This window comes from Cricetulus griseus, chromosome 2, assembly GCF_003668045.3.
Source record: "Cricetulus griseus strain 17A/GY chromosome 2, alternate assembly CriGri-PICRH-1.0, whole genome shotgun sequence".
In the NCBI taxonomy this organism is placed as follows: Eukaryota; Metazoa; Chordata; class Mammalia; order Rodentia; family Cricetidae; genus Cricetulus; species Cricetulus griseus.
Genome location: NC_048595.1, coordinates 363,537,927 through 363,550,385, shown reverse-complemented (window position 1 = coordinate 363,550,385; position 12,459 = coordinate 363,537,927). Strand labels below are relative to the sequence as shown.

Genomic DNA, 12,459 nt, shown 5'->3' with positions numbered 1-12,459 from the left:
TCAAGCATTCATTTTCCAAAATAATTTTCAAATATATGTTTACATATATGGTTATAGAAGCTATATCCCATTAAACGAAATTTAAAATGTTTGGAGGTATGTGCTTTTGGCTGTACTTCAACAGCATGTACAGAGGACTGTAGAATGAGAGATAATTGGATTCTCCTTCCCACTCATCTCTGTGAATAAATTTCATTTGTACTTAGCATGACTAGAAACACAATTCTGGACACATGAGAGACATTTAATTATCTATAAGCCAGTGATTGTTAATATTTAGGTGTTAATTACCCTGTGTTAGTAAATTTGAGATTGAGATGACTTTAGAATCTGTATCAACAGTAAAATAAGACCTGCCCCTACAGTATTTCATACTTGAGGATCACATAGCCACTAATCAAGTACATCCCTTCTGCTGAGTGAGTCCAACTGGCTCAGATCCTTATTTCAATATTGTTCCAAGTTTCTATGACATGACAGTTGGATACATATGAGAAATGCTGTTCTGAATCTAAAGGAAATAAGAGATTCTTTATTCTGGATTTGAATATGACTGAAAATGGGTTCTGTTAGCATTTCCTTGGGAGATAAACACAAATGCCCATTCACCCCAGATTGGTACCAATGCAGACCATTTCACTAAAGTCCAACCTGGTGAGAAATAGAAGTCTATGGAAATTCTTACACACCCAGGGGAGATGTTATCACAAGCAGTTGGATGACCCCACTGGGAAAAACCAACAGTAACTATTCCACAGCCTAGATCTCAGATTCAGAGAACCCAAATGACAAAGTTACGACATGGTAACAGTCTCATGGAACATTTATAGTTACAGAATAAAGAGTCATAAATCAAGGCAAGTTTCAAAAACATGGCTTGAACAAACAGGAGGGGAGGTTATAGTAAAGAGAAGTCTCTACTGTTCTCTGGTGACATTCTTAGCATTTGTATTGGTGGAAATTAGATATTTCTGTTGACATTCTAAAATAATTAATATTCTCCACTATGGATTCATTTGAGTTGGATAAGGTCTGAATGATTAGCAAATATTTTGCCATACTCCACACACTCGTGGAATTTGTATTCAGAATGAATTATTTGACTTCCTTTAAAGGCTAAAGATGTGTAAATCTTTTACTTTTGTAGAATTTCTCTCCAGTATGAACTGTCTTGTGTCGAGTAAGGTTATAAAGATTAACAAAGGCTTTGCCACATTCCCCACACTTGTGTGGATTGTCTTCAGAGTGAATATTTTGATGTCTTTTAAGGTCTGAAGAATAGGAAAAGACTTTACCACACTCTCCACACTTGTAGAGTTTCTCTCCTGTATGAACCGCCTTGTGTCTATTAAGGCCTGACTGATTACGAAAGGCTTTGGGACATTCTTGACACTTGTATGATTTTTCTCCAGTATGAATTATTTGGTGTTTTTTAAGTTCTACAGTAGAGTAAAACATTTTCCCACAGTCTTCACACTTGTAAGATTTCTCCCCTGTGTGACGTAACTTATGCAGTGGAAGGTATGAGAACATACAAAAGGTTTTGCCACACTCTTCACATTTGTATCGTTTCTCTACAGTGTGAGATCTCTTGTGTATAGAAAACTCTGCATGAGTACAAAAGATCTTGCTACACACTACACATATGTAGGGCTTCTCTCCAGTATGAATTCTTTCATGTCTCTTCAGTTTTGAAGGACTGGCAAACTTTTTGCCACACTCTTCACACGTGTGTCGTTTCTCTCTAGAATGAACAAACTTGTGCTTAGTAAGGGCAGAAAGCTTAGAAAAGGCTCTGCCACATTCCCCACACTTGTGTGGAGTGTCTTCAGAGTGAATTCTTTGATGTATTTTAAGGTGTGAAGAATAGGAAAACAGTTTGCCACACTTGTCACACTGGTAAGGTTTCTCTCCACAATGAATTCTTTGATGTTTCTTAAGGAACGAAGGATCATAAAAAGCTCTGCCACACTCTTCACATTTATAAGGTTTCTCTCCAGAATGAATTCTTTGATGTTGCTTCAGCATTGAAGGATAGTAAAATGACTTACCACACTCTTCACACTTGTAGGGCTTTTCTCCAGTATGGTTTTTCTGGTGAACAGAAAGTGTTGAGCGAGTACTAAAGGCTTTATGACATTCTTCACACTTGTAGGGTTTTTCTCCAGTATGAACCCTCTGGTGTGCAGCAAGTTTAGAGCGAGTATTGAAGGTCTTACAACAACCTTCACACTTGTACGGTTTTTCTCCAGTATGAACCCTCTGGTGTACAGAAAGTTTAGAGAGAGTATTGAAGGTCTTATAACAACCTTCACACTTGTAGGGTTTTTCTCCAGTATGAAGTCTCTGGTGTACAGAAAGTGTTGAGCGAGACCTAAGGGCCTTCCCACATTCTTCACACTTGTAGGGTTTTTCCCCTGTATGCGTTCTGTGGCATTGAATAAGGAATGATTTGCCACCAAAGACCTTGCTGGATTCAATACATTCATTGGGTGTTGTCCCTGTTGAGCAAAAGGTGAGATATGAACAAAAGCTTAGCAACAAATTCACACAGATAAAATGAAATGTTTACTCATATATATTTAACCTTAGATGAGAAACTACCATATATTTCAACACCCATAGGCAATGAGCTTAATTCAGAAAATACTGTAGGTGGAAACAACTGGAATAAATTCACAACTAAATAGAATATAGAAATAATGGATAGTAGCATATTATTCAAAGTTTAATAGCTAAATAAATTGTGACACCTAAAATTGTGGAAACTCTTAAGGGCATTTTGCTAACAAAAATAAGACCATTAAAAAATACAGCTGTTATATGGCAAGACAGATATGAAATTATAAAATAACCATGCTTAGAAAAAAGAAACTTCATTGTGACTGTGAGACAGGACTGGCAGAAATATACAATTTTTTATCTTAAGTGTAAAGCTGAAGGCAAAAAAGATGTGCTGCAAGTAAGTAGATGGTCCACAGGTATTAAATAATATATCTCCAGGATTTAGGGTGGTCCTATACATTTTATTTTCATGACATGAAAATATATACCTGATGGATATGAGGTTATGAAAAAACCTTCATGTTCAGTTGTAAGTAACAGAACTTTGACTGAAGGCAACATGTTTGCAGGTGAATGGATAATCACATTATCTAATTTCTAAGAACTAATTCATTTATAATAGTAAACAACCATTGAACAATGAATGAAGAGAGTCAATGTACAAGGAACAAACACGCACACCTTGTGATTACACATGAAGTGGAAACACACAGTTCTCATGTTCACAGAACTAGACCTCATAGATGTTTTTATCTTATGCTGTCTTGATGTGTTTTTTAATTGGATATTCCACCTATGTAAATATATAGGTTGAATGGTTGTAGGGCTGTGCACCCTGTCAGATATTAATGCAGAATATCAAACTGCAAAATAAAGAAAAAAAATCTTGAATCCACAGGATTCTGAAAGCTTACTGATGAGCAATCAAACACACTCTCCTAGTTGTGGGCTGTTTTCCGTTTAAATGTATGTCCCCAAAGTCCATGCATTTTAAATCATTGTTGCTGAGTGTGTGATAGGAGAAAAATGAGAAAATATTTTCATCATTCATATAGAACTCTGATGGCTTTCATTAATATGAAGGCGCATGCTATGAAAGAAACTTACATGTGAAGTTACTGTCCTGTAGTGGTTTTGCACTAGGTCTTCAGAAGTGTGCAGTTTTCAGATGTGTACCAACAGTGTAAAGTCTGCTACTGAACTGCTCAAAAGGACTTCATTTTGCCTGAGTTTTATCCAGCTGCTCCCCTAACTCACTATCCAATCCTACTGAGAAAATGTTCTCAAGTAGCCTTCGCCTGCAGCTTTGGAAGATTCCCTGTTTGATGACAAATTGTTGAATCAGTGAAACTGACACTTTTGAAGTTTTAGGCTCCTGGCCAGCCTCTGGTATGAGGTAATTTGATTTAGCTTTATAATCCAAACATGGTTCACTCTATGGAAAACAGTGGTTGTGGGACTCCTTTGCCCTGTGGCTGAGGTCAGCCCATGTCTTGCTCCATGAAACCTGGATACTCTTCCTTTCACTTCCAGGACTTTCTGAGTTGTTTAGGTGTCTACATTTTATGGTTTTCTGTTTAAATATTGCTAGGCTACCGGTACTTATTTAAAGCTTAGAGGTTGATCCACAAAGATGCCAATATGCCCGTCTCATAGAATAATTCTATTATTCTAAAGCTTGATATCTTTATAACAGGGAAAATGCATATAAAACTACTCAGGTATCTGCCCACATCTGCAGACACAAACCAGTTCTGGATATTTTAATCACTGGGCTCAGTCTTATAAACAAGTGTCTTTTGAATATAGATAATGTCTTTTAAATCGTATACTATTTTAGCTTACTGAATGCCTGGCTCTGGGGATATATTTACCACAGCCACTTCAAACACAAGAATATTTGTCTCAGAATTTCTTCTAAAGCCTCTGTCTTGGGTCAAGCTGGCTCCCTGACTCACTGACAGGCAGAAAGAGAACAACAGGACAACCCAAGAAAAGACACTAAGAAGTAAACTATTTTATATAGAGACTGTTATTTAATTTACCTCATGGTAGAAAGATGTACATCATAAAAACAACTAATGGGATCCTCTTCGTTAAAAAGGATAAAAAAGACACTGTCTATAATCTCTCAATAATAACTTCAAAATAATAGTCAACTTAATTTTGTTAGATGTTTACTGCTTTCTTAATTTAAGGATGATCATGACAAGTTTAGATACTATCTAAATCATAAAGACTCTATGAAAGGCCCAATGGTTTAACAGTAATAGTTATTCATCACATTATTTTCGCTGTGTAGCTTGGATTCAACCTTCTTTTATTATCACAGTATCTTCTAAGCTGAACGCCTACCTCTAGCTCCTTCATATCTCCAGCTGTGCCCACTAAAAGTAATCATAGCTGGGCTTGTTAAATGCTAGTATTAATCAAAAGAAGGAGCCAGCCAAGGTCACTGAATTCTCCTCTGAGTATCTGGGCACTCCTCCCAGATAGTTGCAAGGAGCCAGGCTTTTGACTGCAAGACGTCTCAAGGTTTTCTGGAGATACTAGGGTGTACATGGCAGCAAAACTAAAACAGAGGTACAGTGATGGGAAACCTGTTGTACTGGATAAGGGCTCCCACATGAAAATAGGTACTGCCTCACAACCTCTACTTAGGGAAATTTTGTTATATCAAATGATGAATTTACTTACACTATCTTGTCTCATTTGACATTGCTTAATCAAGGGGGTATATGTAAAGAATCAGATGCCTGGGGAAGGGAGGGGTGTCTCAATTGATTCTGGAGTCAGTTATGGAATGAACTCCTGTTGTATACTTCCCCTGTTGGTTCTTCTTTGTGAAAAATGTTCTCTCACTCAAGGCTACTGATATCTTATTAAAGCTCTTGCTAAGATGTAAATTTTCTATCTCATCATCAGTGAAATGATTTAAAACAAATGACATAATTTTGAGGTCATATCTTTTAAAGGGGCCTTAAATCACTTTAGACAAGTTATATAAAGAGAGGACCAAAACCAGAAGACCTGTCGGTGACAGGAGGTCTGACTATATTATACAGGCCTTATGGTGGATGAGACTTAAAGATAACATACTTAACATCAAAATTTCCTAAGTTACAAAATATTATTCAGGGTTAACACAAACTACTTAAAGTAGACTATTTAGTCACTTATGTCTTTCCTAATTTTGTTAATCTATAGAGATTTGGAGAGACTGAGTCATAACAAGAACTGTAGTTCTAATTGGTATTAATAACAAAAACCTGGAGTCAGATATTAGGGGGGTCAAAGCTGAAAGATCAGAGAAGCAGAGCAGCCTGCCACTACAGAGTTCTTACATCAGTGACTCTCAGCCCCAAAAGAGAGTGAATTCCTGTTTCCTCCCACCATATATTCCTCTCTTCCCCCCAGCCATATGACTTCCTGTCTGTCTAGTCAGACCTCCAGACCTCTGTGGCTAACTAGTGGCTAGCTCTCCCTCTGATCTTCAGGCAAGCTTTACTTGTTGTAGCATAAATAAAATATCACCACAAAGAACTGTATTGATAATTAATTGTACACCTTTTTATTTTTACAGGTGTCTTCATATAAAGGCTAACCTTTCTATTCTCTCCTCTGATTGTATTCTTTGTGATAAAACAAGGTACTTAATGTAGAAGACCTGTTGGCTTATTCAGATTTTGTAAAGGTCCACCATAAAGAAACAAGGACAGTGAGGTTACCAGTTTCTCCATAGACTGTATTTTGTTTAAAGTTTATTTTTGTATAATGTATCTTCAGATCAAAAATATAAATCTTAGGATTCAAAATTTTAAGAGATAAATTACTTCCATTTACAGAACCCCAATCTTACAAGAGTCACTAATTCACTGTAGAGTGTTACAACAAAGATAATTAAGACATATACTTAATGATGAGTCATCTAATGAATTATTAAATATCTTTAATGTGTCCAAATATCTGTTTGTAGTCATGCTAAATACAACTGTAATTCATTTGCAGAGAAAATATTCAAGGAAGAGACCAGTCTATACCTTCTTCTATTACATAAGCCAGTGTACATGTTATCCAAGTTAAACATAAAGCAGGTAACGCAAAACATATTTAAGGTTAACTTTTTTCTTAATATTGAATAGTATTCAATGATGAGGTATACTTAAAAAAACTGGTTATTGAAATTGAACGCTTGAGTAAAAGAGATTAAATCTAAACCACACTTGCATGGCAGGACACACCCAGGATAGAACAGCACACTTACCCTCCAATGTGACACAGACCCTACAAGAGAAAATGGCATGCTGGCCTCACCACAGCAAAAGGATGCATGGGGAATAGGACTTGCAGTGTCTGCTGCTCCTGTCTCCCTCTGTCCTGTAAGCCACACCAGGAAATCCTGCCCATTATCTGTAAGGAAGACGAATCACTCCTCAGGTCCCACCAGACAGGGGGTGACCATGCTGGAGCAGATCTTAGACTCCGCACCCATACCCTAAACATCTCAAGCAATGGAGACACTCATCAAAATCACTCCACATTCCATGTCTTATGAACTGATGTTGAGTATCCTGTGTACAGGGGAACCTTATACCCATGCCTGCCACCCAACTGATATGGGAACTACACTCTAGTTCAAACAGCCATGCCCTGTCCCTTGGCTTTGAATTTCTGCCTCTTAACAAAGCTAATCCTGGAGCTGAGATGTCAATTTGTGATTGTGTAAGGAGTCCTCAGCAAAGAGTTAGGTAATACATGACAGAGGCTTTGCCGCAGGCCCAGTGGGCACAGTGTGCTGAACAATGGGCACTGTTGAAACTAAGCCACACATGGAACAACTACATCCAGGTAAGACAAACACAACCACCTGAGGAGGAAGAGACATGGACTGTGAAAGTCCATCTAACCCCCCCCCCCCCCGCGCCCCCCGAGTCACCTTCCAGAGACATCAGGGATGTCCTTTAGCCCCGCTCCCATTACAAACCAGGAAAACAATGGGCCTATACGCACATCAAGGCCTAAATCTACTAACTACTGAGAAAGAGATGTGGCTCCCACACCACGACTAGGTCTAATGGAACCTCCACTTGTGTCTGCCCATGCCACAACTAAGTCCGAGCATCAGGTGAAAGCCTGGAGATTTAATTAAAAGCAGAGAAGTCCAACACTTGTGCTATGTGCATCTGTCCTTTTTTGCAGGGAGGGAGCAGCCTTATATACAGACTTACAGCACAGTGGAAAACCCCAGGTGTAAGAGCTCGTGTTTTTGATGCCTGTGGGGCAAGGCTGGGGCTGTCATCCAGGACTAGAAAACAGGATGCACCTGTAGTTTTTGTCTGACAAGCAACTCACAGAGACCCCATTGGGGCTGGGACCCAACACAATCATGCCTCACCTCAGTATAAAGATCTTTCTGGCATGAGCCTGTACTCAACCCAAGCAAATAAATGACTTCTGCATAGAGTGGCATTTCCTTGAGTCTTACATTACAATGTAGTCTCAACAAAAAGATGAGCCTTGGAGGGAACTATAAATACAAGCACAGCTCACCACTGGGTAATTATCAAGCTTAAGAGACTTGAAACATCATAAACATCTGAGAGATGTGCTTTGCAACAAAAACAAGGAGAGGCCTAAAGAATGATCTCCATAATGTCATGTTTCAAGGCAGATGGGAAAGCCTGCCTTTCAGTTGAATATCTGTACCTCACCTCTATTCCTGACCCCCTCATTCCTACACACCTGGATGCTTGGCAGCTGTTGCTTGTCTCTTCATGCCTGAAGGCTCTTGTCTTTGCTCCAGAAATGTCACCAGGTGTGGCTTAGAGACAGCAAGACCTGTTTGCGGTAAATGGGGAAAAGATGGTTTAAGTGTTCTTCTACTGGGAACTGACATGTACCTTTTAGTACAGTGTTTATAAGAAAAGAATAATACAATAAATGATTACAGTCAAGTAGGCCTTTAAATGTATTCTGACAATATTACTACACTAGAGGAATTTACAATGTTCAGATTCTGAGTCTCATTTAAAGGGAAAACCATTGAAACTGAAACATGAAACACTTTAACAGGTGTGCTCCATGCCTCATGCCACTGAATTTCTAACAGTCCCACCAAAGTGAAGGAAACAGACATTCAACGCTGACAGTTCAAACACACAAAAAAAGAAAAATCAATGACATGTTTCTTAGCTCTGGAGCAATGTCTCTAATATTCCTTAGATGAAGCATATGGAACTCACTGTTGAAATGTTCCCATGAGATACCATACAAAGCAAGTAAGATACATGTTGATGGTGAAATAAGAATTCACTATGGATGAGATCCTCACCCAGGAACAGAAGGTTGCTGTAATTCTCAAACATCACATCCCTGTAGAGATTCCACTGAGAAGGCTCCAGGCATTCCCTCTCTTCTGGAGAGAACTCAATGGCCACATCCCAGAAGGACAGCATTTCCTGAAACAAAGATCAATGAATATTACATTTTTTTAATTAAAACCACCATTTGTGTTGCCCGCCCCATGAGCAAATCCAAAGTATTGGGCGAAAGGCAAGGAGGAAGCAACCTTATATACAAACTTACAGCACAGTGGAAAAACCCCAGGTGTAAGAGCTCATGTTTTTGATAACCAGTGGGATATGGCCAAGACTGTAATCCAGGACTAGAAAACAGGATGCACCTGTGATTATTGGCTGCCAAGCAACTCATGGAGACCCCGTGGGTGCTGGGGACCCAACATCTCCCAACAACCAATAAGAATATAAATACCAAAATGCACAGTGCTGGATAGTTCTCCTGTCAACTTGACACAAGCTAGGATCATTTGAAACATATTAGAGAAAATGTCTCTCTAAGACTGTCCTGTAGCCAAACTGAGGAGGGTATTTTTTAATTAGTGATTGATATGAAAGAGCACAGCCCATTATGGTGATGCCTGCCCTGGGCAGGTAATTCTAAATGGCATACAAAAGCAGAATACTGTGTAATAGTCATATGCTTGTGTTACACACACACACACACACACACACACACACACACACACACACACACACGTTCTTAGAGGAGAAACTCATGGTGAGGGAGAAGGAATTTTCAACACTTCATGTACACAATCACAAATATGAAATGAAATGAAAATACAGATTCTGATATAGCAACTCTAGCTGAAGTTTGAGTTTCTGAATTTGTAGTGATGCCAATGACAGTGACAAGAGATTGCCAAGAGCAGGGAAATTGATGACAATGGAGAATGGCAAAAGTGCAGACAGAATGAAGAGGGAAAATGATATTCTCTGGGAGAACTAGAGCAGGTCTTTCCCTCCATATGTCTGCAGCAAGTGAGCTCTCTCACCCCTAGTCTATGCTTTTCTACAGCAGCTGACTCTGGCAGATCTGTCAGCTGTCTTCCAGAATTTCCCACTTGAGACCTTTGCTGTGCCTCACATTCTTCCTCTCTTAATTCTTTATCTGGCAGAGAAAACAAACACAATCAAGACTCAAGACCCTTACACTAGGCAGGATAGAGTACAGGAGGGGTCAGAAACCCGGTTTGCTCTAAGACACTGAGAAATCTGACAGCAGCCATGTGAGAATGGCTCAGCTAGTGAAGCCTGCTTCCTCCCTTCAAAGCTGCTCAGTCAGCTCCCAGCTCCACCTCAGCAGCAGGCAATCAGCTGACCCTCCTTAGCTTGCAGTCCTGGTCACTTCAGCTGACTATCACTAGCTTGCAAGCCTGGTCACCTCAGCATGTGGCGCCCGATCCAGGACTAAGTACGAGTATGGGGCGATAGCCTGGAGATTTAATTAAAAGCAGAGAAGTGCAGCCGCTTGTGCTAAGTGCATCTGTCCTATTGCAGGGAGGGGACAGCCTTATATACACTTACAGCACAGTGGAAATCCCCAGGTGTAAGAGCTCATGTTTTTGATGCCAGTGGGGTATGGCTGGGGCTGTAAGCCAGAACTACAAAACAGGATGCACCTATGATTATTGGCTGAGAAGCAACCCATAGAGACCCCGTGGGGACTGGGAGCCCAACATCAGCTGGCCATCACTAGCTTGCAGTCCTGGACCTTGCGCTATCTACTCCGTGCTCCCAGGCAGCTCTCCTTTCCCAGAAGCCCAAGGCGGACTCGGGCTGCACATCTTAAGGAAACATTACTCAAGGCACAGTCCCATCGCCCTCTCCCAGCCCTGACCTGCAACCTCCCAAGTCCCAGCCAGTTCAGCCCAGCACCTCCCAGGCAGCTTCTCCGCCCTCCCCCCCGACCCAGGTCCGATCCCTCCAAGACGGAGTCCGCACCCTGCATAGAGCCTCAGGCTGCGCTGCACCCCGGACCAACCTCCAAGCCAGAGACGCAGCAGGAGAGACAGCGGGGCAGGACTCGCGCCCAACTTTGTGGAAAGAGCACTTGTACAAAAAAACGAAAACTCAATTGCAATTTCCTGGACAGCTTCTTGTGATGTCACAATTGCATGGACTACATTTCCCAGAACTCTTTGCAGGCATCTTCCCGGAAGTCGGTCGTAAATCCTACCCCCCTCCGTCCCCCCTCCCCCCAACACACCCATTTTTGAATTTGTACCCTGCTGTCTGATGTTTTTTACTCTGGTAGTTAGCCTACGTTAACGCATTTGACTCTAATGTAGACTTTGTTTCAATACGCACTACTGGAAATAAATAACCCTTGTTCGCCTGTACCGAATCCCTGTGTGAGCTATATATAGATCAGAGTCCACAGCCTGAGAAACAGTTTTTGTGTGAACTTTGGAACCCATGTACTGAAGTAAGTTGGTCAGGGACACAGACAGCATATAAAGCATTGAACAAAGTTGAAAGTCCAACTCCCTAACTTTGATTTGCAAAGGAGTCCCATAATCCATTGCAGGATTTCCCCACCAATCCTTAAGTCCCTTGAAAAACTTTCAGATGCTAATATACATAAGAAATTCATCTTTAGTGGGAGCCCTGCTAGAATTTTACCAACATCCACCTGGTTTTTCACAAACTCAGGTACATATACACTGTTCTTAGTTCATGCTTACCTCCCTGCTCCCATCCCAACTGGAGGGACACGTCTCCTGTCTCATACAAGTGTGTGTAATGACCACTGGCCCATGATCAATTCTTGGAATTCCTTCTGCAGAGCTTTGATGTGTTGAAGGGACCAGCTCCCCATTTCGGCAGCCATAACAGCTTGTCTGACCTTGTCTTAGTCACCAAGGTCAGATGCCTGCCCCTGTCGGCAGCCATAACAACTGAACACATGCTTGTTTGACCTTGTCCTAGTCACTAGAAAGTCAGATCCCTGCCTCGTGGCAAGGAACCAATCAGAAATTAGCTGGTGGCGCTATGTTTTATGGCACTGGGTGTGCTTTACGGACAAGGGCACAGCAATGACGCTCGGAGCATAGCAACCACCCTGGGAGGGCCTATGGGCCATAATAACCAGTTGGCCAATCAACACAGGGCAAGCCCTCCAAGCCTGGAGGCACACCAATCCTGAGCCTGTGCATACCCCTAGACACTCCCCTTACGCTGCCCTACATGATCTCTATGCTAGCCATCCGCCATGGCAGGTGGGTGAAAGACCCGAGCTAACATGGGGTTAGCTCGTTAAAAAACAATAAAGCCTCATGCAGTTTGCATCAAGCTCTCAAATCTGCCTGGTGATTGGGGTGACCGAGGTCGTGACCTGGGACCCAGGATACCTGAGTTTTTCCGGGGGTCTAACAGTGTCTTGTTCAATCTCCTTTGCCATCTCTGATACTGAAATTCTTCCTATGTGACAGTATTTTGAAAGTCAGAAACATGTGCCTTGAACTTACCTCATTTTCTCAAAATCAGGAGACAGAAATGCCGATTTCTAAGATAAAAAGATAGCAGAAGTATC

The 12,459-nt window shown here is 41.0% G+C and overlaps 1 protein-coding gene across 4 annotated transcripts; it reads right to left on the bottom strand.

The window, feature by feature from the left end:
- Positions 1-369: 369 nt before the first annotated feature.
- Positions 370-11,051, bottom strand: LOC103164088 (zinc finger protein 58). Of its 4 annotated transcripts, XM_035440632.1 has the most exons (5): positions 10,909-11,051; positions 8,897-9,023; positions 8,308-8,403; positions 6,830-6,975; positions 1,988-2,501 (listed from the first exon to the last, which is right to left on the bottom strand). In XM_035440632.1, exons 2-5 carry the CDS (start codon positions 9,018-9,020, stop codon positions 2,022-2,024), a joined length of 846 nt encoding a protein of 281 aa, XP_035296523.1. In that variant the 5' UTR covers positions 9,021-9,023; positions 10,909-11,051; the 3' UTR covers positions 1,988-2,021. The 4 variants fall into 4 exon arrangements, with proteins under 4 accessions (XP_035296522.1, XP_035296523.1, XP_035296525.1 ...); XM_035440631.1 differs by lacking the exon at positions 6,830-6,975 and having other exon boundaries at positions 370-2,501; XM_035440634.1 differs by lacking the exons at positions 1,988-2,501; positions 6,830-6,975 and adding an exon at positions 3,710-3,883.
- Between the last annotated feature and the right edge of the window lie 1,408 nt (positions 11,052-12,459).